The sequence below is a fragment of the Sapajus apella genome, unplaced genomic scaffold (genome assembly GCF_009761245.1).
Source record: "Sapajus apella isolate SASKATOON/1434 unplaced genomic scaffold, GSC_monkey_1.0 scaffold12, whole genome shotgun sequence".
Lineage (NCBI taxonomy): Eukaryota > Metazoa > Chordata > Mammalia > Primates > Cebidae > Sapajus > Sapajus apella.
The window spans coordinates 38,464,904-38,490,721 of NW_022436952.1; the positions used below are offsets into that span (position 1 = coordinate 38,464,904).

The 25,818-nt window shown below is 45.5% G+C and overlaps 3 protein-coding genes across 6 annotated transcripts in view; 2 read left to right on the plus strand and 1 right to left on the minus strand.

Moving 5' to 3' along the window:
- SUPT6H (SPT6 homolog, histone chaperone and transcription elongation factor) overlaps nucleotides 1–9,259 on the minus strand; it is a 41,213-nt gene extending 31,954 nt beyond the window's left edge. Inside the window, exons 1-2 of one of the 3 annotated variants that reach the window (XM_032281044.1) lie at nucleotides 9,121–9,230; nucleotides 2,216–2,313 (exon numbers count right to left, since the gene is read on the minus strand). The gene's annotated coding sequence lies outside the window, so the exon portion shown is untranslated. Of the gene's footprint in view, nucleotides 1–2,215; nucleotides 2,314–9,120 lie in introns of all 3 variants that reach the window. The other 2 variants (XM_032281042.1, XM_032281043.1) reach the window with 2 other exon arrangements.
- Nucleotides 9,260–9,293: 34 nt separating this feature from the next.
- SDF2 (stromal cell derived factor 2) lies at nucleotides 9,294–22,132 on the plus strand. Its single transcript, XM_032281065.1, has 3 exons — nucleotides 9,294–9,738; nucleotides 15,677–15,873; nucleotides 21,456–22,132. Exons 1-3 carry the CDS (start codon nucleotides 9,588–9,590, stop codon nucleotides 21,741–21,743), a joined length of 636 nt encoding a protein of 211 aa, XP_032136956.1. The 5' UTR covers nucleotides 9,294–9,587; the 3' UTR covers nucleotides 21,744–22,132.
- Nucleotides 22,133–25,136: 3,004 nt separating this feature from the next.
- The window catches only part of KIAA0100 (KIAA0100 ortholog), a 31,105-nt gene continuing 30,423 nt past the window's right edge, over nucleotides 25,137–25,818 (plus strand). Inside the window, exon 1 of one of the 2 annotated variants that reach the window (XM_032281040.1) lies at nucleotides 25,137–25,306. In XM_032281040.1, coding sequence (XP_032136931.1) covers nucleotides 25,239–25,306 — 68 coding nt within the window. In that variant the 5' untranslated portion in view covers nucleotides 25,137–25,238. The remainder of the gene's footprint in view (nucleotides 25,307–25,818) is intronic. The other variant, XM_032281039.1, reaches the window with a different exon arrangement.

Genomic DNA, 25,818 nt, shown 5'->3' on the forward strand with positions numbered 1-25,818 from the left:
ACACAAATACTTCATGAACTCAAGCTGATTTGCGAGAGTATTGTCTGGGAGCATTTGGGTCCAAAAAGGGCCTATTTTTTTTTTTATCATTTTTATCATTTATTCCCCTTGCAAGCAAAAAATCTTGACAGGCTTCCATGTCCTACAAAATAAAGGCAACATGTTTAAATGGAAAGGCTGCTGGGCTTAAGAGCAGAAATCAAATCCTGGTCTCATATCCTACCAGCTACACATAAACTTAAGGCAGATTATTGGACATTCCTGAATATCACTTACTTAATCTGGAAAATGGTAAGAGCACTACCTACCTCACGGGATAGTTGACAATATTACATGACATAGGGGAGAGAACCTATTGTTGTTTCAAGATATGTTAAATGAGTTTGAATTTGAATCCTGGACCTAATATTCCTTAGCATTCTTTAACTTAGTACCAACCAACTCCAACTTTATCTTCTACATCCCTGCTTTCAGACTCTTCCAAAGCCTGGAAATGACAGTAGGGATCTTCTAAGAATGGTAATATGGAGCTTGATGGGCCTTGAGCAGGACTTAAAAAACAGCACAAATCACATCAAGATTCCATTGTGGAACCCTCAAGCTGGCTGCTGACACACTCAGTATCATTCTTCACCCTGTCCAGTAAAATGGTCTACTATATATATCCCATGTCCCTTTCTCCTACTTAAGACTATAAGCTTCTAGAAGATAAAGACCATATTCAATGGAGGGACTAATAAAAGACCGAATTTGTGTAGCACACCTGAAGGGATATAGCTTTTCTGGTACAGAATCACAGAGCGCCATATAATGCCTTTTGTATTGCCACTTATGTTTTTGACTTCCTAGTTCAAGCCGTTCTCCTGCCTCAGCCTCCCAAGTAGCTGGGATTACAGGCACATGCCACCATGCCCAGCTAATTTTTATATTTTTAGTAGAGATGAGGTTTCACCATGTTGGCCAGGATGGTCTCAATCTCCTGACCTCGTGATCCGCCCACCTCAGCCTTCCAAAGTGCTAGGATTACAGGCATGAGCTACCACGTCCGGCCTTATGTTTTAAGATGAGGTTTCACCATGTTGGCCAGGCTGGTTTTCAACTCCTGAGCTCAAGTGACCCACCTGCCTTGACCTCCCAAAATGCAGGGATTAGAGGAGTGAGTCACCACACCCAGTCCATTCTTATTAAAATGCCCTGTTTTAAAAACTACTATTGGCTGGGCTTGGTGGCTCAAGCCTGTAATCCCAGTATTCTGGGAGGCTGAGGCGGGAGGATCATGAGGTCAGGAGATTGAAACCATCCTGGCTAACACAGCGAAAACTCCAAAAATTAGCTGGGCGTGATAGTGTGTGCCTGCAGTCCGAGCCACTTGGGAGGCCGAGGCAGAAGAACTGCTTGAACCCGGGGGGCAGGGGTTGCAGTGAGCCAAGACTGTGCCACTGCACTCCAGCCTGGATGATAAAGAGAGACTCTTGTCTCAAAAACAAAAACAAACAAAAAAACTACTACTCTTGACTGAGCGCAGTTGCTCACGCCTATAATCCCAGCATTTTGGGAGGCTGAGGTGGGCAGATCACCTGAGGTCAGGGGTTTGAGACCAGCCTGGCCAACATGGTAAAACCCTGTCTCTATTAAAAGTAAAAAATTAGCTGGGTGTAGTGGCATGTGCCTGTAGTTCCAGCTACTCAGGAGGCTGGGGCAGGAGAATCGCTTGAACCTGGGAAGTAGAGAGGTTGCAGTGAGCCAAGATCACACCACTGTACTCCAGCCTGGCCACAGAGCAAGACTCCGTCTCAAACACAAAACAAAACAAAACAAAGTATAAAGGGGTCCTGAGACTAAAAAGTTTAGGAATGACTATAAAGACCCTAAAATGCTATGGGACAGGAAGCCTAGGGGTTAGGTTGATGCCCCTCATGCCCCCAAGAGCGGTATCCTTTAAGGTTATTTAGCTTGAGTACTGCCAAAAGTGAAAGTCTTAAACTGCCAATTAAATCTGAAGCTCTAATTTTAATTCTGACATCGCCCCCCCACAGCCCTGAACTGAGCCATTAAAAACAGATTTGAGTATGGCAGCTCCCACACATAGCTTGTTTTAATTAGGCTAGCAGACCCATAAGTTCAATCTTTTAAGGCCTCAACATCTTCAAATTAAATGCCAGCTCCTGCAGACCAGATGCCTCTCAGCCTACTTAACAGAGAAACAGACAGCCAACTGATGAAAACAACAGCTTTCTTCTGTCTCAGGGGCAGCTGGTGCTCCATGCTGCACACAGCTTGGGAAGATAGCTGTGTTCTCTTTCTTCCCATCACCTAGGTTAGCAATAAAGCACACGCTATGCTATAGCTGGGGAATGCCTCCAATCTAGCTCAGTACCAAGACTTCCACTTGCAAGAGGTGTGCCAGAAGCAATTCCGACTTGCTGCAACTTGCAGGAGCTAGATGTGCAATCTGCAGTAGCACTGTGGTCTGAGACTGACAAGCAGGAACTACTCTAGAATAAAGATACTAATGTATGTATTTGTATATGATTATTATTATTATTATTTTGTTTTTTTTTGTATATGATTATTATTAATATATGACATCTATGATAGGCCTGATGTAGTTTGGATGTATTTAGCACTTATGCTCTTAAAAATTTTCCCCATACTCACACTGTAAGTTAACTTTGCAACTGAAATAGGTCTAGAAGGGGAGTGGGGAGATGGAAAAGGTTTCTCTAGGCAGAAGCACAGCTGCAAAACAAGATGTGGCTCAAAGGAAGAAGCTGGTGGTTACCATGACATTTTCTGGAAGAGGAATGGAACTGTGATCAGATTGCCACGGGGGAGGCCCTCTGCAGTCCCTCCCTTTGAACAAGAAGTTGTAGGAGGCAATTAAGAGACCAGAGTGAGAAGAGATCTAGTCTTTTAATTCCTTTCACTTTGCAGCTTCAATTAACATTTGCTGGTTTTTTTTTTTTTTTTTTTAGAAAAAAGAGTCAAGCTTGTGCTGGGACTCGGGTATATAAAAATGAGTAAAATACGTTCCAACCTGGTGGAGTTCACAATCTGTCTCAAAAAACTTGTTAATGAAGTTACAACAAAGCACAATTAGGATTTTGTTAAGTTACATACCTGAACTATAAGAGTAATGGGAAGGTTGGGGAACACCTCAGAAAAGGTGATGCCTGAATAAAAGAGGATTTAAGGATATAGTCTGGAAAAAGGCAACATGAGCAAACACTTAGGCGTGGTGCTCTGGAGAACAGCCCCAGAAATCTAGGGTGGAGTTTAAGCTACAAGTCATTCCACACTGTCTTGTATACTATATTTTATGAGCAAGGGCCTAGTACTATTCCAAAGGTATCCATAAGTGAATATCCAATTTGGAATTACAAAACCTAAAAGTTTAATACAGAAAAAGTTAATTCTGTTCATTTAAAAATATTATTTATTCAGGCAGGCACAGTGGCTCACACCTATAAACCCAGCATTTTGCCGGGCACGGTGGCTCAAGCCTGTAATCTCAGCACTTTGGGAGGCCGAGGCGGGTGGATCACGAGGTCAAGAGATCGAGACCATCCTGGTCAACATGGTGAAACCCCGTCTCTACTAAAAATACAAAAAATTAGCTGGGCATGGTGGTGCATGCCTGTAATCCCAGCTACTCAGGAGGCTGAGGCAGGAGAATTGCCTGAACCCAGGAGGCAGAGGTTGCGGTGAGCCGAGATCGCGCCATTGCACTCCAGCCTGGGTAACATGAGTGAAACTCTGTCTCAAAAAAAAAAAAAAAAAAAAAAAAACCCAGCATTTTGGGAGGCTGATGCGGGCAGATCACGAGGTCAAGATATCGAGACCATTCTGGCCAACATGGTGAAACCCTGTCTCTACTAAAAAAATTAGCTGGGTATGGTGGCGAGTGCCTGTGGTCCCAGCTACTCAGGAGGCTGAGGCAGAAGAATCTCTTGAACCCAGGAGGCGGAGGTTGCAGTGAGCCGAGACTGCACCATTACACTCCAGCCTGGGTGACACAGCAAGACTCCATCTCAAAAAAAAAAAATTTTTTTTTTAAAAATTCCTTTTCTTTCCACATTTCTTTGGAGAAACAGGGTAAGGGCAAAAGAAGGGCACAACCTAAATATGTAAGCAGATTCAGAACCCCTGCAACACAGAGAGAGATGAACAGTTACTGAACTTCATGGTATACACATTGGGGAACACATAGTTCCTGCTCTAAGCACAGGGGTTGGCAAATCCTCCTTTTCTCTATAGGGCCAGATCTGCCATTGTAGCACAGAAGCATACATAATGTATAAATGAATGGGGGCGACCTTATTTGGCTCACAGGTCTTAGTTTGGTGACCCATGATTTAGAAGTACAGGTCTTAGAAAATTGATGACAAGGATAGCATGGGATCCTGTAATACGACAACCTACCCTGGTTTTGAGGAAGTGACTTTAAACAAAGACCTTAAGAGTAAGGAGGAATTAGTTCAGCGGAGGAGCTGGCTTCTTTGGAGATCGTGTGGGGAGTGATGCTGGAGATGTGTGCTTCGAGGACAATATGTGCACTGTGGCAGGTACAAAGACCCAGGAGAGGAAGAATGGTTCATAAGAGTTAGAGGAGAAGTTATAAGGATCTAGTGTTAGTGAAGCCATTGCAGAAACACAGAATTGACTTAATTTACTTGCTAATCCAACAAAAACTTATTTATTTTCTGAGATGGGGTCCTGCTCTGTCACCCAGGCTAAGGCTCAAACCATAATCCCACCTCAGCCTCCTGAGCAGCTAGGACAAATACTTTTTTTTTTTTTTTTTTTTTTAGACAGAGTCTTGCTCCGTCATCCAGGCTGGAGTGCAGTGGTGTAATCTTGAATCACTGCAACCTCTGCCTCCTGGGTTCAAGCAATTCTCCAACCTCAGCCTCCCAAGTAGCTGGGATTACAGGCGCCCACCACCACATCCAGCTCATTTTTTTTCTTTTTTGTATTTTTAGCAGAGATGAGGTTTCACCAAATTGGCCAGCCTAGTCTCTAACTCCTGTCCTCAGGTGATCCACCCACCTCAGCCTCCCCAAAGTGCTGGGATTACAGGCATATGCCACCATGCCCGGCCACTGTTTGTTGGCCAGGATGGCTTTTTAAAAAAATTATTTTTTGATATAGTACAGTAGAGTACAGTGGAGTTTAGTGGCCTAACCTCGGCTCCCTGCAGCCTCTGCCTCCAGGGTTCCAGCAATTCTCCTGCCTTAGCCCCCTGAGTAGCTGGGATTATAGGTGCATGCCACTGAGCTGGGGTAATTTTTGTATTTTCTGTAGAGACAGGTTTCACCATGTTGGCCAGGCTGGTATCGAACTCCTGACCCCAGTTGATCCACCTGCCTCAGCCTCCCAAAGTGCTGGGATTACGGGTGTGAGCCACCACACCCGGCGGCCAGGATGGTCTTGATCTCCTGATCTGGTAATCCGCCTGCTTGATCTCCCAGTGTGCTGGGATTACAGGTGTGAGCCACTGCACCCAGCCTTTTTTTTTTTAAAAGGTAGAGTTCACTGGGCGAGGTGGCTCACGCCTGTAATCCTAGCACTTTGGGAGGCTGAGGCAGGTGGATCACCAGGATTACAGTAGCGAGGATTACAGGCATGTGTCACCTCTCTTGGCTAATTTTGTATTCTTAGTAGAGATGGCGTTTCACCATGTTGGTCAGGCTGGTGTCAAACTCCTGACCTCAGGTGATCCACCTGCCTCAGCCTCCCAAAGTGCTGAGATTAAAGGTGTGAGCCACCATGCCTGGCACTAATATGTATTTAATGAGTGCCTCCCACATGCCAGGCAGGTACAAGACTTGCTCCTAGGATGCCTGTATTCTGGTGTAGGAGATACACTACCAACAAATAAAATAAACCTTGTTCTAAGAGCTAAGAAGGAAATACACATTCTCATCTCTAAGTAAAGTGAGTTTATTTAGGCTGAGATGTCCATAGGTAGGATGTGACCTGTAGAACAAGGAGGAGAGGTTCCAGTAGAGAAAGTGTCAAGAACATGGTATATGATAGGTGATGTCATAAGGCTGATGGCACCAGAGCATGGTGAAGGCAGCAGACTATGAGGGAGAGGCCTGCTCAAGCAGGGTGTGAAGGCCACAGAAAGTCACTGGAGAGTTTTAAGTAGGGAAATGACATGATCTGCCCTGATCCGATCTTGTTTCATGGAAAAATGAACTGGAGGAAGATGTGAGTGAAAAGCAGGGAAACCTGAGGATACCGTCATGGTTGCCCAGGCAAAAGCTGGTGGTGGCTTGGAATAGGGTAGTAGCAGTGAAGACAGAGAAGAGAAGACAGATTTATAAATACATTCTGGAAGTGGAAGGGACAGAACTTATTGAAAGACTGGAGAAGAGGAGTAGTAAAGAAGAAGAACAAAAATGATTATCAGAGGTCTGTGTTTGGTAACCCTGTGGATAGGAGTACCACTCAGTGAAATGAGGAGGATAACACTTAGAATGATGAGAAAACCAAAACTTTCTTTTGGTTATGTTAGCTTTGGGGTACCTAAGAAATATCCAAAGGGAGATAATTAAACAGGCATTTTTAATGTGTGATTCTGGAACACAGAGGAGAGGGCTGGACTAGAGATTTAAACTTTAGAGTTGCCAACTTTCAGGTGGTAATTAAAGCCATGGGACTGGGCCACCTAAAGGAAAAACATGCAGAGGGCTCAGGATTAAATCCTGTGAGAATTCCAACATATATAAATATATATATGTATATATATGTATATATTTGAGATGGAGTCTTGCTCTGTTGCCTATGCTGGAGTGCAGTGGCATAATCTCTCCTTACTGCAACCTCTGCCTCCTGGATTCAAGAGATTCTCCTGTCTCAGCCTCCCAAGTAGCTGGGATTACAGGCATGCCATTACTCCCAGCTAGTTTTTGTATTTTTAGTAGAGATGGGGTTTTACCATCTTGGCCAGGCTGCTCTTGAATTCCTGACCTCAAGTGATCCACCCACTTCGACCTCCCAAAGTGTTGGGATTACAGGCGTGAGCCACTGTGCCCAGCCCCAATATTTAGACATTAGATAGGGAGCAAAAGTGGCTAGCAAATGAGACTCAGAATGAACAGCCAGAGAAATGGAGAAAAACCAAGAGTGAAATGTCAATAAAGCCAAGATGAGAGTTTGGAGGCAGGAGTAACTATGTTGAACATTGCAGAGACAAAGGAAGATGAGAACAAAGTATCCATTGGATTTGGCAACACAGAAGTCACTGGTGACCTTGATCAGGGCAACTTCAGTGGAGTGGGCAAAGTTGCTGTGGTGGCACTTGCCTACTAAAAGCTGCCTCAGGAGGACTGCTTGAGCTCAGGAGTTCCAGGTGGCAGTGAGCTATGACAGAGCCACTGAGCTCTAACCTGGGCAACAGAGCAAGACTCTGCGAGACCATCCTGGTCAACATGGTGAAACCCCGTCTCTACTAAAAAAAAAAATACAAAAATTAGCTGGGCATGGTGGCGCGTGCCTGTAATCCCAGCTACTCAGGAGGCTGAGGCAGGAGAATTGCCTGAACCCAGGAGGTGGAGGCTGCGGTGAGCCGAGATTGCACCATTGCACTCCAGCCTGGGTAATGAGAGCGAAACTCCGTCTCAAAAAAAAAAAAAAAAAATGGAGTGGGCAGAAGAGAAACCAGATTGGTGTAAAATGAACAGTAAGAAAGCTGAGTCGCTTTGTAAAGGTAGAAATCTATGAATGGAAATTTTAAAAATTAGCACATTAGTTGGAGAGGAATGTGAGGGATACCAGACCATAATTTGTATGCTGATAGGAACCAGTTTTATGGAGAGACAGGATTTGGTGACTGATTGCATTGGGAAATAGTGGAAAGGAAGGAAGCCAAGGATTATAGGCAAGATTGATAGTAGTGCCATTTATTAAGATCAAGACTATAGAAGCAAAGGCAAAGTATTTGCCTACAAAGATCATTATGTTTCCACCACACTAGAGAGGCTTTCAGAAGGAGAACTGTAAAATTTGACTAAGCCTCTCCAGACTGCACCACTTTCTGATGTAATTAATCTCTTGATGAAGTTAAAACCTCTTAGAGTCTCAGGCTATGCTAATCCAATCTAGCAGCCACACAAGCCAAGTGAATAATAATGGACTTGTACTGGTGAAAGGGACACTACTCATGGAAAAGGGCCCTAAATTCACAGCTGATGGAAGAGTAGTCATGCTTTTGTAATCAAAACACAGGAGACTTACAAAATAAGCATCATCAGACAAACAGTGGAACCAGACATTTTTTCGAATTAATCTAATTCAATATCGTTTACACTCCCTAATGTTCATTAATGATGTAGCTTCACACACCCTTGTTACTTCTGATATTACATTGAATTTCCGTGGAAGTATTTTTAGAGAGCTTAGGTCTCTGAAATAAGCATCAGTTCGTGTAACAACCCAAGGAAATGAATTTCTCCAGCTGGTTCAAAGGAGTGCCTGAGGAGAAAGGCTGAAACTAGACAATACAATTTTGACCTAATAAGTCATTTTGATGTTCATGATAGGCGTCTGGCAAACGTTTGAGGAGACGAATGTACGGAGAATGAATGGGCTTCAGGTACTTCTACAAGACCTTCGCCCTTTAGAAAGGAATGAAGGATGCAACCATCTACAAAAAGTTCCATTTATATTATTCAGCAATATGTAAAGAGCTGGAATTTGGCATCGACCTCTAGCCTGATGGCCGAACTGCTGAAAGCTCCATAGTATTCATATCCCCAGAACAAACAACTCGATCACCTGATCCCTGCTCAGAAGCCCCAGTCCCTTCCATCCCCAGTGCTTTCCCGAGGCCCAGTTTTAAAAAGCTGCGGAGGGAAGGACGGGATGCCAGGAAGCCTGTTGATTCAACATGCCACCCAATTCACGGGTTCCAGGTGTTACCGGGCTGGGAAAAGCTTTGAGACTCTGAGCAACCGCTTTCCTCCCCTTCCCCCCATAGAGCAAGGAAGGCCAGGCCCCCCCTTCTTCCCGCATACAGCTCCCCACAGCCTCTTCCCTTACGGGACCAGGCCCTAGAAGCCTGGTTCCCCACCTGACCAATGCGAGAAACACGCTCTCTAGTCGGAACTTTACCTGCCTGAAGCCGGCCGCTCCTCCGGTGCGCTAAGCCCCCACCGAGGAAAATGGAGTCGTCGAACCGAGACTGGGAAAGGATAGTACGGAGCCACCGCACGGCCCCTCCGCCGCCACCGCTGCCGCTGCTGCGTCAACGTGCTACGTCATTTCCGCCTCCCTGTCACTGGGAGTGGGCGGGGCATTTCTTGTTCTCTCTGCAGCTCTTGGGGGGGTTTCGTTATGGGGGCGCGAAAGCTAGCCGAAGCGGCTTAGGATGGCAGCTGTCACAGGGCACCCGGGACAGAGCGAGAGTTTCTTAAGGAACCAGGCCCAGCCGGTTTCTCCGGCCGCTCTAGCAAAATAAACCATAAAGATCAGACTCGGGCTTCTTCACTTCCTTCTCTTCGTGGTTTCGCCTTCAGCTTCCGGTTCCGGGGAGGGGCCGAGTTTTCTTCGAAGATTTGGGGCTCCGCAATACAGCTAGGATGGCTGTGGTACCGCTACTGTTGTTGGGGGGTTTGTGGAGCGCTGTGGGAGCGTCCAGTCTGGCTGTCGTTACTTGCGGCTCCGTGGTGAAGCTACTCAATACGCGCCACAACGTCCGACTGCACTCCCACGATGTGCGCTATGGGTCAGGTAATGCTGGGGACCAGTCTTGGGTGGGCTGGAGAGGCCTGGGAGACTCTGGAGGGGCGGGGCCTACAGAAAATTTGAGGGTGTGGTCTGGGAAGGTCAGGGGTTCCCTGGGAAGGTTCCTCAGGTCTAGAGAGTCGGAGAACTGAGTTGTTCTAAAGCATCTTAATCGCAACACCACTTAATATTTGCTAAGCTACCGGCCAGGCACGTTACCTGTGTTCTTTTTCCGATTATTAACTTTCCTGTAAGGTGATACAATTGTTTTCCTCATTTCACAGTTGAGGAAACAGACGCAAAGAAATTAAATCATTTATTCAAAGCCTTGCAGATCACAAATGACAAAGTCGGGGTTCTATCCAAATCTATCCAGGTTCAAAGCCTGCTTTAGAGACAAACAAGAAAATTACAGTAAGTGCTGTGTCTGAAATTTTAAATTTACGGAAAGTACTGTATCTGAAACTTTAAAACTCCAAGAGCTCACTCTTTGACTACAACCCTTTGTCTTCCAGCTCTTTTGCATCTTACACTTGCTTTTCAATTTGTATCTTTTGGTCCCCTTATACCCAAATCTTAACCTCCTTCTTGTAATGAACTTGGAGCAGTGACAAGAATTGCAGAGAAAAATGCTTTTTTTTTTTGAGAAGGAGTCTCAAAAAAAGAGACTCTGTCACCTGGGCTGGAGTGCAGTGGCCTGATCTCAGCTCACTGCAACCTCTGCCTCCCGGGTTCACGTGATTCTCCTGCCTCAGCCTCTCGAGTAGCTGGGACTACAGGCACGTGCCACCACGCCTGGCTAATTTTTGTGTTTTTAGTAGAGACAGGGTTTCGCCATGTTGGCGAGGCTGGTCTCGAACTCCTGACCTCAGGTGATCCACCCGCCTCGGCCTCCCAAAGTGCTGGGATTACCAGTGTGAGTCACTGCGCCCAGTGAAAACCAGTTATTTTTAGCATTTGAAATTAAAATGTTTAGGAATAAATTTTATGTGGATTCATTCATCAAGCATAGGTCTTAATGAGTTCCTACTATATGGCTAGAATTGTACTACATACAGGACACTCAGTAGTGATAGTCATTCAAGCAAATTACAAGACAATAAAAACAGACCAAAAAAAAGTCTTACCTGTCTGAAAAAGAAGATAAACTTAAAAAAAATAACAAAATAAAGAATGAAGGTCAACTAGTGAGATGTGAGAGGCATCTAAGAATAATTAGTAGATTTCTGTCTTGGATGACCAATGATGCTGTTTGCTGAGGGAGGAGAGTTCTCTCAGGCGTGCTAGTCTGTGGTTCATGATTCCCAAAACTTATCTGATAAGTTAGACTAGGCAAGGACCTGAGTTGTCATCACTGGGATGTCTTAATAATCCTAGCACTCATTCAGTGAAGACTACCATGTTGTTAGGCTTATTTTAAAATTTGTTTCAGTTTCCTACTTTGGATCTACTGAATTAGAGTGGCGGTGGAGAGAGGCTTGGCAGTAGGGATCTGTAGGTTTAAAAAGCTCTTCAGATGGTTTTTTTTTTTTTGAGACGGAGTCTCACTCTCTCACCAGGCTGGAGTACAGTGGTGTGATCTCGGCTCACTGCAACGTCCCCATCCCAGGTTCAAGCGATTCTCTTGCCTCAGCCTCCCAAGTAGCTGGGATTACCGGCATGTGCCGCCACACCCAGCTAATTTTTTTTTTTTTTTTTTTTTTTTTTTGTATTTTTAGTGAGACAGGGTTTCACCATGTTGATCAGGATGGTCTCGATCTCTTGACCTCGTGATCTGCCTGCCTTGACCTCCCAAAGTGCTGGGATTACAGGTATGAGCCACCGCGCCCGGCCAGGTGGTTCTGTTGGGCAGCCAGATTTGAGAACCAGGTTCAGTCTGGAGCTCAGAAAAGGGATCTGTGCTGAGCCTGAGATACAACATTAAATACAACATCTTGTATAGACTGTGGTTGAAGATGTCAGGGTACTACATGAAATTGCCCAGGATGAACTGTGGTTCTCAATCTGGCATCAATTTGAATAACTTGAGAAACTTGTTAAAAATACAGATGCTGGCTGGGTGTGGTGGCTCACGCCTGTAATCCCAGCTCTTTGGGGGGCCAAGGCGGGCAGATTGCCTGAGCTCAGGAGTTGGAGACCAGCCTGGGCAACACATTCAAACCCTGTCTCTACTAAAATACAAAAAATTAGCTGGGCGTGGTGGCGAGCGCCTGTAGTCCCAGCTACTTGGGAGGCTGAGGCAGGAGAATTGCAAGAACCTGGGAGGCGGAGGTTGCAGTGAGCTGAGATCGTGCCACTGCACTCCAGCTTGGGTGACAGAGCAAGATTCTGTCTCAAAAAAAACACAAACAAATGCTTTTGTCCTGATCCTCAATAATTGTTTAAGAGGTAGAAACAGATGAAAGCCAGGCATAGAACTTTCAGTAGTCCAAGGTATAAGGATTTGGAGAAGGAAGTGAAGGGTTGAATAGAAAGCAGAAAACGTAAGAGACAAAATGTAGACCACAGTTTAGTGAAGTGTGGCTGTGAGGACCCAGAGAGCTGTAAGGCAGTAACCAGAAGTAGGAAGGGAGAGTTGGTTTACCTTTTCTTTTCTGGAAGAATATATAAAGTCAAGAGCCGAGTGGAAGAAGACAGTAGAAAGGAGCTGATAATTGGCTACATTTACCCATATAACTGGCACAAGGTATAATGGTATACATGGTAAAAGGGAAATATCAAAAGGCTGTGGTCAGGCAAGGCCATGGAACTGAAGGCAAATCTAGAAGGAATAGGTAAAACTATTGAAAAGTATCTGGGAAATACCGATACTTGCAAAGACCTGGGTAGTGAATGAAGCCTAGGAAAGAGTATCCCTGGAGTTTATGAGAGTAGCCCATTTGGGGAAACCTGACAAATTAAAGCTGTTGGAAGAAAGATGACTTTAGTGGGATGTGATGCAGAATGGTTAAGACTGCTAGTTTTAGAGTTGTTGGACTGCCTATGTTCGTTCAACCCCAGCCTTGTTTCTTTTTTTTTTTTTTTTTTTTTGAGACAGAGTCTTGCTCTTATACCAGTGGAACACAGTGGCACTGCCTTGGCTCACTACAGCCTCCATCTCCTGGCTTCAAGGCATTCTCCTGCCTCAGCCTCTTGAGTAGCTGGGACTACAGTGTGCCATGACACCCATCTAACTTTTGTATTTTTAGTAGAGATGGGGGTTTCACCATGTTGGCCAGGATGGTCTGGATCTCTTGACCTCATGATCTTCCCACCTTGGCCTCCCAAAGTGCTGGGATTACAGGTGTGAGCCACTGCACCCAGCTGCCTTGTTTCTTAGAGTTGTGTGACCTTGGGTACGCTGGAAAAATGATACCTATCTCAGCAAATAGATGTAGGTGTTAAATAAGAATATTCAAGCAAAGGACTTAGGTCAGTGCCAGATACCCAGTAAATGTAAGTGCTCACACACTGTGGTGCTGAGCAGTTTTAGTAATACCCATTAGCTATCAGTGATTATTTATATATCTCCCATCCCCCCTTTTTTAAAGCCTGTAGCTACACTTTTTTTCTCACTCTGTTACCCAGGCCAAAGTGCAGTGACAAAATCACGACTCATTGCAGTCTTGACCTCCCGCGCTCAAGCAATCATCACACCTCAGCCTCCCAAAGTGCTGGGATTATGACGGTGGCCATTGTGCCCAGCCTCTATTTTTTTTTTTTAAATTAAAGACGGGGTTTCACCATGTTGGTCAGGCTGGTCTTGAACTCCCGACCTCAGGCGATCCACCCGCCTCGGCCTCCAAAGTGCTTGGATTACAGGCATGAGCCACCACACCCAGCAATATTATTTTTTTTTTAGGCCTGGTATAATGGCTCACACCTGTCATTCTAGCACTTTGAGTTGGGCAGATCGATTGAGCCCAGGAGTTTGAGACCAGCCTAGGCAACATGGCAAAACTCCATCTCTACAAAAAATACAAAAATTAGCTGGGTGTGGTGGCAGGCATCTAAAATCCCAGCTACTTGGGAGGCTAGGGTAGGAGGATCACCTGAGCCTGGGAGGTCAAGGCTGTGGTGAGCTGTGATTGTGCCACTGCACTCCAACCTAGGTGACAGAGGGATACTGTCTCAAAAATTTTATGTATAAAATAAAATTTAAAAAAAATGTATGTATATAGGCTGGGCGCAGTGGCTCCTGCCTGTAATCCAAGCACTTTGGGAGGCCGAGGCAGATGGATCATGAGGTCAAGAGTTCAATACCAGCCTGGCCAACATGGTGAAACCCCATCTCTACTAAAAATACAAAAAAAATTTAGCTAGGTGAGAATCTGTCTCAAAACACACACACACACAGACCGGATCTTGCTATGTTCCTGAGGCCGGTCTCCAACTCCTGGACTCAAGGGATCCTCCTACCTTCCCCTCCCCAAGTGCTTGGATTATTGGCATGAGCCACTGTGCCAGACCTACAAGAATACTTTTATAATAATTGACCACTCATGGGAGTTGGGAGCCGTAATGGCTGCTTGAATTAAAGTTGGCAACGTAAAATAGTCTCATTTTATTTGTGAATAAAAATTTTATTGTAGCCGGGCGCGGTGGCTCAAGCCTGTAATCCCAGCACTTTGGGAGGCCGAGGCGGGTGGATCACAATGTCAAGAGATCGAGACCATCCTGGTCAACACGGTGAAACCCCGTCTCTACTAAAAATACAAAAAATTAGCTGGGCATGGTGGCGCGTGCCTGTAATCCCAGCTACTCAGGAGGCTGAGGCAGGAGAATTGCCTGAACCCAGGAGGTGGAGGCTGCGGTGAGCCGAGATCGCGCCATTGCACTCCAGCCTGGGTAACATGAGTGAAACTCCGTCTCAAAAAAAAAAAAAAAAAAAAAAAAAATTTATTGTAATAGTTAATGAACATGAATAATATTACAAACGTGAAAATTATATGATAGGACACATTAGGGGCTATCCAGGCTAGTGTGTACAGGTTAGCACTGCCTGTGCCTCAAAAACTCACATGCCATTTGTGCCTTTGATATCCTTTGATGCAAATTGTTAGAATTTTCTTTTTTTTTTTTTGGAGATGGAGTCTTTCTCTGTTGCCAGACTGGAGTGCAGTGGCGTGATCTTGGCTCACTGCAACCTCTGCCTCCTGGGTTCAAGTAATTCTCCTGCCTCAGCCTCCTGAGTAGTTGGGGCTACAGGTGTGTGCCACCACACCCAGCTAATTTTTGTATTTTTAGTAGAGATGCGATTTCACCATGTTGGCCAGGATTGTCTCGATTTCTTGACCTTGTGATCTGCCCAGCTTGGCCTCCCAAAGTGCTGAGATTATAGGCATAAGCCACCGCGCCAGGCCAGAATTTTCTCATATGACATACTCTTAAGTATACTTTATCATATAATAACTAGTATTATGTGGACACATTTCATATTTTTAAATAAATATTTTAATGTTGTAGAAGAAAAAATATTGCCAAGCATGGCATTTACTCCTCACCCCTTCTTACCTGTTTTATGACACAGCGTACAATATTGGCCATAGGCAAGAAAGGTGAGGTTGAGCTCACTTGCCTTTTTTTTTTTTGAGGAATGGGTGCCAAATTTTTTATTTGTTAATTTCTTGCATTTGAAGTACACAGTGACATCTTTGGCCTGAAATTCTTTGCCACAGTCCTTCACTATGTCACAGTTGGATGCAAACAAAGATGGGCTTGGCTCTTGTCTAAGGCTTTGGCAGCCTTGCAGATTCCACCTAGTAGGCCATTGATGGATGAGGGTGGTCTTCAGCACCTCTTGTAAAGCAGTATTAATATCCATTACACCTCCAGCAGCAGTGTCTTCTTTGGCCATGGTGGTGGGTTACTGGTGAAGCTGAGTCTTGAGCACACTCGAGCTTCTGTTTCTGAGTATGTTGTCCATGGCAGAGAAAGAGAGTTGGCTTTCTTTTCTTAACTGCAGGTAGTGGGCAGCAGTCAGTGACAGGTGTAACCTCTGTGGACGACAGCAACAGTTACTGGAGGATACGGGGGAAGACCGCCACAGTGTGTGAGAGGGGAACCCCCATCAAGTGTGGCCAGCCCATCCGGCTGACACATGTCAACACTGGCCGAAACCTCCATAGTCACCACTTTACTTCACCTCTTTCTGGAAACCAGGTGAGGTGGCTTTTAATGTATTAATTGATCATTGCTGCCCTGCATTACTCAGTGGGTGGTGGTTTGATTTCTTGGTTCTTAACTGTTTCTTTTCCAGGTGTAGATATTCTCTTTTGTGTAGACCTAGGGAAATGGCTCTGCTTTTTTTTTTTTTTTTTTGTCACCCAGGCTGCAGTGTAGTGGCATGATCTCTGCTCAGTGCAACCTCACCTCCCGGGTTCAAGTAATTCTCCTGTCTTGGCCTCCTGAGTAGCTGGGACTACAGGCGTGCGCCACCACGCCCAGCTAAGTTTTGTATTTTTAGTAGAGACAGGGTTTCACCATAATGGTCAGGCTGGTCTCGAACTCATGACCTCAGGTGATCCACCCACCTCGGCCTTCCAAAACTGTTGGGATTACAAGCTTGAGCCACTGTGCCTGGTGGCTCTGTTTTATAAATGTGAAGAAAATTGTTTCTGGTCCAAGTGGAGACAACAACTAAACTAAATGGAGAAATGGGAAGGATAGTCAGACTAGGTATACATTAGCATATCATAAGTTCTGATATCCTACAATAAAGAAACCCAATGTTTTCCAACTTGCAGTTAGGTTTTTTTTTTAACGATGCTAACTAGTTACACTAGGAAAATGGATTTGCTATTGTGTCATTATTTTTTTTAAACACAGAGTCTCGGTCTGTCACCCAGGCTGTAGTACAGTGGTGTGATCTTGCTTACTGCAGCCTTGGCTTCCTGGGCTTAAGCACTTCTCCTACCTCAGCCCCCACTGCAGGCTTATGTCACCACGCCCGGCTAATTTTTGTGTTTTTTTTTTTGTAGATGCAGGATTTTGCCTTGTTGCCCAGGCTGGTCTCAAACTCCTGAGCTCAAGCTATCTGTCCACCTCAGCCTCCCAAAGTACTGGGATTACAGGCCTAAGCCACTGCGCCCCGCCTTGTGCCACTGTTTTAAGCCTTGAGTTGTCAGGGGATGTTGACCCCTTAATGACTCCTTCCCTATCCCCACTGCCTGTATACAGTTTTCCCTATTAACATCTTATCTTAGAAGGGTAAATTTGCTACATTTAATGAAGCAATACTGAGACAGTTTTATTAACTAAAGTTCACAGTTTTTTTCTGATTCCCTTAGTGTCTTTTTTTTGAGAGAGAATTTCTCTCTGTCCCAGGCTGGAGTGCAGTGGCACGATCTCCATTTGCTTCAACCTCTGCCTCCCGGGTTCAAGCTATTCTGCCTCAGCCTCCCAAGTAGCTGGGATTACAGGCATCTGCCACCACGCGTGGCTGATGTGTGTGTGTGTGTGTGTGTGTATATATTTAAGTCGGAGTTTTGCACTGTAGCCAGGGCTGGAGTGCAATGTTGCAATCTCGGCTCACTGCAACCTCTGCCTTCCGGGTTCAAGCGATTCTCCTGCCTCAGCCTCTGAGTAGCTGGGATTACAGGCATCCGCCACCATGCCTGGCTAATTTTTTGTATTTTTTTTAGTATAGACAGGGTTTCACTGTGTTTGCCAGGCCCGTCTCTAACTCCTGACCTCGTGATCCGCCCGTCTCGGCCTCCCAAAGTGCTGGGATTACAGGCGTGAATCACCACGCCCGGCCAATTTTTGCATTTTTAGTAGAGACGGAGTTTCATCATATTGGCCATGCTGGTCTCGAACTCCTGACCTCGTGATCCCTCCACCTTGGCCTCCCAAAGTGCTGGGATTACAGGTGTGAGGCCACTGTGCCCAGCCCCTTAGTTTTTACCTAATGTTCTTTTTCTGTTCCAAGGTACATTACATATACTTGTCATATCTCATTAGGCTGTTCTTGGGTGTGACAGTTTTTCAGACTTCCCTAGTTTTTGATGACCTTGACAGCTTTGAGGAGTGGTAGTCAGGTATATTGTAGAATGCCCCTCAGTTGGAATTTGTCTGTTTTTCTTATGATTAGACTAGTCTTATAAAGGATTTGGGAGGAAGATCACAGAGGTAAAGTGCCATTTTTATCCCATCATATCAGGGGTGTATACTATCTTTATGATTTATGACCATTGATGTTGACCTTGATTACCTGGCTGAAGTGGTGTTTGTTGGTTGGGTTTCTCCTGTAAAGTTACTCTTTTCATTTTCCCCCTTTCTATACACTTTTTGGAAGTTACTATGTGCATTTCACTCTTACAGACTGGAGAGTTATGCTCTCTTTACCTTAGAGTGGAATATCTACATAGTTTATTTGGGATTTTTCCATATGGGGGATTTGTCTCTTTTCCCCAGTTTATTTATTCAGTTATTTACATTAGTATAAACTCATGGATAGTTTATACTTTGTTATAATCTAATACTACATTTTTTTGCTCAAATTGTTCCAACTTTGAGTATTAGGAATTCTTTCAGCTGGCTTTGTGTCTATTTGACAGTATCCCATTGTGTGTGTGTGTATACGTACATACACTTTAAAGCACTTCTTAACTTTCTGGCACCAAAAGATGCTACAGGCTCATCTTGTTTATTTCTTGCTCCAGTACTAGAATCAGCTAATTCTCCAAGGCACTATGCTTCCTTTTATTGGAGAGTGGTATTAAAATCAAGTTCTAGGCTTTATCTAAGCTTGCTGCTACTGTAATGTTTCTTTTTTTTTTTTTTTTTTTGGGAGGGAGTTTCGCTCTTGTTACCCAGGCTGGAGTGCAATGGCGCGATCTCAGCTCACCGCAACCTCCAACTCCTGGGTTCAGGCAATTCTCCTGCCTCAGCCTCCTGAGTAGCTGGGATTACAGGCACGCACCACCATGCCCAGCTGATGTTTTGTATTTTTAGTAGAGACGGGGTTTCACCGTGTTGACCAGGATGGTCTCGATCTCTTGACCTTGTGATCCACCCGCCTTGGCCTCCCAAAGTGCTGGGATTATAGGCTTGAGCCACCGCGCCCGGCCTTATAATGTTTCTTTTAGGCCCTCTTAACTTGACAGAATAAAGAACTGTTATCTGGCCAGGGGTGGTGGCTCATGCCTGTAATCCCAGCACTTTCGGAGGCTGAGGCAGGTGGATCATGAGGTCAGGAGATCAAGACCATACTGGCCATGGTGAAAGCCCATCTCTGTTAAAATACAAAAAATTAGCTGGGCTTGGTGGTGTGTACCTGTAGTTCCAGCTACTCAGGAGGCTGAGGCATGGGAATCACTTGAGCCTAGGAGACAGAGGTTGCAATGAGCCGAGATCGTGTCACTGCACTCCAGCCTGGTGACAGAGCAAGACTCTATCTCAAAAAAAAAAAAAAAGAGCTGTACCTGTGTATGCTTACTCATGTATATATACATATCTATAAATATTTATATGTGTAGTCATCTGTAACTATATATATATTAAGTTAAATGAGGTTTCTTTTTCTTTTCCTTATTCTAAGATGGGCTCTTGCTGTGTTATCCAGACTGGAGTGCAGTGGCTATTCACAGGTGTGATCATAGTACACTAGAGCCTGCCTCAACCTCCTAAGTAGCTGGGAATACAGGCATGCCCCACTGTGCCTGGCTAGGGTTCTTACTGATGTCTTTAGCTATAATCCATTACCACATAAATCATCCTAGCCTCCTCCCTGTGTTAATTTGTAAATTCCCACTCCAACAGTAAGATACCTTACCCATGATCTGCCATTCATGTATTGAACTTGTTCAGTTCCAGTATACAAACATAGCAGTGTCAGAATTACATACTGGTACCCTCCTGGGAAACAGCTTTATCAAGTAGAGTGCACACACACACACACACACACACACACACACACACACATACCCCTGAAATAACCAGTAATTGTTCAGTTGCCATTGTATAGAAACCAAATATTTGGCCTTGTGGAGAATGGGATTTAGATGAGGAGTAGAATATAGAAAACTTTCTCTTTCACTGCCTTTTTAGAAAGAAAGAAAAAAAAAAAAAACCAATATAGAGAACTTGCTATGTTTTTGCTCAGTTAATATTTGCTATCTCATTTAATTCTCACAGTTGCTCTGTCGGGTGATACTGTGATCATTTTATAGAGGAGAAAACAAAGGCTCAAAGGATTTACAGATCAAGTTGAGATTTAAGGTTGGCCTGACTCCAGAGTCCATTCCCTTTTGAACTTGTCATCAGGTCATTTAAAAGCTACTTAAGGGAACGAAGCAGTAATATTTAAAGTCAAATAATGAGGGATATAAAGTATTTTAAGGGCCAAATGTGGTGGCTCACGCCTGTAATCCCAGCACTTTGGGAGGCTGAGGCGGGTGGATCACTTGAGGCTGGGAGTTTGAGATCAGCCTGATCAACATGGTGAAACCCTATCTCTATTAAAAAAATACAAAAATTAGCTGGGTGCGGAAGCACATGCCTATAATCCCAGCTACTCTGAAGGCTGAGGCATGAGAATCACTAGAACCTGGGAGGTGGAGGTTGCAGTGTGCCAAGATTGTGCCACTGCACTCCAGCCTGGACAACAGAGCAAGATGCTCTCTCAAGAAAATAAAGTATTTTAAGGCCAGCATGGTGACTCACACCTATAATTCCAACACCTTGAAAGGCCAAGCGAGGAGAATCATTTAAGACTAGCAGTTTGAGACCAGCTGAGGCAACATAGTTGCCTACAAAATTTTTTTTAATTACCAGGGTGTGGTGGTATATACATGTAGTTGTAGCTACACAGGAGCTGAGCCCATAAGATCACTTGAGGCACTGCACTCCAGCCTGGGCAACAGAGCAAGATCCCAACTCTTTTTTTTTCTGAGATGAAGTTTCACTTTTGTCACCCAGGCTGGAGTGCAATGGTGCGATCTTGGCTCACTGCAACCTCCACCTTCTGGTTCAAGTGATTCCCCCGTCTCAGCCTCCTGAGTAGCTGGGATTACAGGCTCCTGCCACCATGCCCAGCTAACTTTTGTATTTTTAGTAGACACAGAGTTTCACCATGTTGGCCAAGCTGGTCTCGAACTCCTGACCTTAGGCGATCTGCCCGCCTGGACCTCCCAAAGTGCTGAGATTACAGGTGTGAGCCACTGTACCTGGCCAAGATCCCAACTCTTCAAAAGAAAAAAGTCATAATATTTTAACACTGTAATAGAAAATATAAGGCAAATATAGTATGAATTGTAAAATAAGTGTTTGGACGATAATCTTTTTCTTTCTTTTTAATGCCATGACTCAGATAGAAACCATGGACCATAATCTTATAGCAATGAATGTTTTTTCTCTTACATCCTTTGTGTCTTTTTTTACTATGTCATCCAAGCTGGAGTACATTGATAAGATCACAGCTCACTGCAGCCTCGACCTCCCGAACTCAGGTGATAGCTGTAGTAGCTGGGTATGATAGGCATGTGCCACCATACCCAGCTAATTTCTTTTATGTTTTTTCAGGATATGGTTTCGCTGTGTTGCCCAGGCTGGTCTCAAACTCCTGGGCTCAAGGGATCTCTGCCTCAGCCTCCCAAAGTGCTAGGATTACAGGCCTGAGCCACCATGCCTGGCCACCTCTGATTTTTTATTTCCAGGTGGCCTTCTTTTTCTTCCCATTCCCTCCCACCCCTTTTCAAGCCCTTGTCAGCCATGCTAATGTTACTATCTTCTGTGTTTTCCAGGAAGTGAGTGCTTTTGGTGAGGAAGGTGAAGGTGATTATCTGGATGACTGGACAGTGCTCTGTAATGGACCCTACTGGGTGAGAGATGGTGAGGTGCGGTTCAAACACTCTTCCACTGAGGTACTGCTGTCTGTCACAGGAGAACAATATGGTCGACCTATCAGTGGGCAAAAAGAAGTGCATGGCATGGCCCAGCCAAGTCAGAACAACTACTGGAAAGCCATGGAAGGCATCTTCATGAAGCCCAGTGAGTTGTTGAAGGCAGAAGCCCACCATGCAGAGCTATAAATCTAGAGGCTCTGAGCCACTGTTTGAACACAGTGTTCACAGACGTCAGTTGCTGCCTCACCTTGGTATTCCTGCCACAAGTTCCTTGGTCAGTGGCCATGTCACCATTGAGATGAAGACGTACAACAGAAAATAGTGGCTGTGTTTGGAAGCTTCAGCCCTGCACACGTGAACTTCATTCTCCCAGACTTGCATGGGTCGGTTCTTTCTGAGTAGAGGACTTGCTGGTAAAGGGGCAGATGTTTTTTATTCATACTGATAAACTGAAGGGAGCATCCCTCTTAGCTGAGAAACTTTTACTCCTCAGGAGCTTGGCATCACGGACTGTTAATGTGATTTTTCCCCTATTTTCTCTCTCCAAAATGATAAAAACAATAATTTTATTATTAGTTACTATGTTGTTATTTATTATGTGTGCTATTTCATTATCTGCTTAATCCTTGAGTCCTAAGACTCTTTGGAGATGCTATGAACCTTCAGTGTGGGTCCTTTTAAGAACTCTACTTGCATCCAAACCTTTTCTCTCTCTACTTTGACTTCTCTCCAGACATCTCATCTTTAATAGATCTTTGACTAATTATAGCTAAAAACTCTCAAAGAATATAGCATAACAAACAGCCAGTGAAATGTTTGCTTTGTATCTGTTATTGCAAATGAGAAAAAGGGATGGGGTAGAAAGAACCAGTATGCACTGCTAAATACTAGGTACCATATTATAGATCTTACCTCATTTGATCTTCACAGAATTAGTAGAGGGTAATACTACAGTTTTACCAGTGCAACAGAAAAGTTGAGTAACTGAATTCTGTTTTCTTCTTTTTTGAGACAAGGTCTTTGCTGTCACCCAGGTGGGAGGGATGCGATCACAGCTTATTATAACCTTGACCTCCTAGGCTCAAGTGATCCTCCTGTGTCAGTTTTTGGTTTATTGTAGAGATGAGGTCTCACTAGGTTACTGAGGCTGATCTGGAGCTCCTGGGCTCAAGCGATCCTCATGCTGTGGTCTCCCAAAGTGCTGGGATTACAGGGGTAAGCTGCCATAACTGGCTTACTGCCTGAATTCTTAAAACTAATCATTTTGGAATAGTAATCCAGCTGTTTATGACTCATGTTTTTTTTAACTACACGACAATTGTGTTTAGCTTTTGGAAAACAAATCCTGTTTTTTGGACAAATGTAGACATACCTTTCTCTAAAAAGATAGAAAACTACTTTTGTCCTCTGCCTACGTGATTTCCTCTTTTCCTATGTCAGTTACAGAAAATTTGCTCCTGTAGCTTACAATCATAGTATTGGTGAACAGAGATGGCTGCCATCTGCTGGAATTTCAGTGACTAGCAGCCTTTTTTAGTTTTAGAAACCTCTGGGTTTTGTTCTTTTTTCTATTTGCTTTGTTGATGTAGAACATTTAGAGACCAGTTCTGTGCCAAACATGGCCCATGACATTAAAAGACTTGGTCTCTTTTACAGGATTTGTGGTCTCAATAAATGGAGGCCATGAATTAGTTGATCTTCACTGCTGCCTCTACCGTCCCTCCCGCTCCCCGACTCCCTGTATTTATTCTACTTGTGTTGATCCCTTAAGATCTCTCCAGAAAGAAACAGAAAAATGATAAAATCAACATGTTAAGCTATGAGATGGTTGGGAGTAGGGTTAGTAACAGTCTAGGGAGAAGGAAGGAAGTGATAGTCTTGGCTGAATAAACAGATTAGATAACATGAACCAGAGTAGGGATATGTGTTGCATGGCACCCTGCCTTGACTTGGACAGAGGTTTTCAGTGAATTAGGCCTTCCTGAGCATTCAGAGGACGTACCCTGGGGGAAGGTTGCAGATTACAAGAAAGATGACACAAATATAGTGCTTGAGAGGTAAGTATGACCTTGAAACAGTGTTGGCGCTCTTGGGGAGATGTGAAATCACTGACGAGAGGACTAGATAAGGGAAGAAACCAGTCAGAGAAGTAAATGCAACTTTGGGCCACAAATAGGTGAAAGATGAAATGGTGTTTTATCTGAGGGAGCCAAAAAGAAACTGAGTAAAATCTTGAAGGATATTTATGGAGATTAGGATGTGGGAGTGAAGGGGCATGAAAAGAGACATGACCTACACCATAATACTTACTTTGAAACCCTCAGGGCCAGGCACAGTGGCTGACGCCTGAAATCCCAGCACTTTGGGAAGCTGAGGTGGGTGGATCCCCTGAGGTCAGGAGTTTGAGACAAGCCTGGCTAACATAATGAAACCCCACTTCTACTAAAAATGCAAGAAAGTTAGCCAGTCGTGGTGGGGTGCGCCTGTAATCCCAGCTACTTGGGAGGCTGAGGCAGGAGAATTGTTTGAACCCGGGAGGCGGAGGTTGCAGTGAGCCCAGATTGCGACACTGCACTCCTGCATGGGCAACAAGAGCAAAACTCCATCTCAACAAAAAAAAAAAAAAAAAAAGAAAAAAAACCCTCAGGATTTTCTTAGCTTGTGCTGTATTATCAGTAACATTCAGATACTGATCCTTGGTAGCAGCACAGCAACTCTGAGGGAACATTGTCCTGTTCTCTCATTTTACAGAGAAGGAAGCAGGCAAAACTATGTATTGTCTATTTTATATAATTTTGTCCCAGATAAACTATTTTTTGCTAAAGGGCAAGAACAATATTCAGTACTTCTGCGGTATCTCCCCTCTTCAGGGCCCAGTTCGTACTATAAGTAGATTGACCAGAACAGTGTTCAAACAGTAAATGAAGTAAAAAAGTCATTGGCCAGGAACGGTGGTGCGCGTTTTTAGTCCCAGCTACTCAGGAGGCTGAGGTGAGAAGATCCCTTGAGCCTGCAAGAGTTCGAGACCAGACTCCGCACCATAGCGAGTCCTCGTCTCAAAAACAAAAAACAAAAACAACTCATTAGTTTCCTCTGTGGATGGAATGGGGCGGGATTTTTGAGGACTTTTAATTACCTCCTAGTTTCCGCCTCAGTAATTTTCAAACAGGATCTTGAATAGCGAGTGCTACCACGTCTGACCGGGGTGTAACTTCCGCAGAACAGGCCTAAGTGGCCAGGCGGACTCCCAACTCCCCTGACCCTGAAAGTGAGCTCTCCCGGCCGAAATCAGCCAGCCAAGTCCACCGCAGCCCAGGAAGTGGGCCCGGACTCCGACCCCCGCGGGCCCCCAGCCCCGCAGTTCCGGGCACCGTGGGGAGCGCCCGGCCGTATGTCAGCTCTCGGTCGGCTCCCAGCGCCCTCCTCCCCGGGCCACACCCGCTCCTAGCGCATGCAGCCGGTCGGCCCTGCCGGGTCGCAGGGCGGGGTGGGGCTGAGGAGGGAGGCCGTTGGCTGGCTGGCGGGCTGTGGGAGGCGGGGCTCGCGTGCGCACCAACGCTTCCCAGCTCAGCGCTGCTCCTGCGCGCGCGGCTGGTCGGCCCGCGGCTGCGCTGCGAGGATCCGGCGTCGGGGCCCGGCATGGCGGGGGCCGGGGCCAAGCCGGGCCGGACCCGGACCTAAATGCCTCTGTTCTTCTCCGCGCTGTTGGTCTTGCTGCTGGTTGCGCTTAGCGCTCTCTTTTTAGGCCGGTGAGGGGCTTCCGGCCGCGGCGGTGGAGGCGGGAGGGAGGGGACAGAGAGGAGGAAGAAAGACTGAGGAGGGGGCGCGCGCCGGACTGAGGCGCGGGAGGCAGACTGGGTAGGGTTGAGGAGGGGGCGCGCGGCGAGGGGAGGGATCGTGCGGGGGCGCGCGGCCTGAGCTGCAGGGAATGGGCTGCGAGTCGGGGAGACTGAGGAAACGGGCGGGGCCTGAGGAAATGCTGAGGCCAGGAACTGAATAGCGGTGTGAGGAAGGGGCCTGGTTCAGTGGCCTCGCTTTCCCCCTCTTTCCCCACGAATGTCCTCTTTGCTAAGCGCGAAGGGCACCTGCAGCATAGGTCTGGGGAGAAGAGCATTGTAGCTGCCGGGTCTGACCTCACAGTGCCTTTTCGCGGATACCTATCTGGAGGGTGGGAGCAGGAGACGGAGACCCTCTGGGGAGTGTGATGGCGTGATGGCATATCTGACAGAGCCGCCTCCGCTTTGACTCCTGCTGGGGCCTT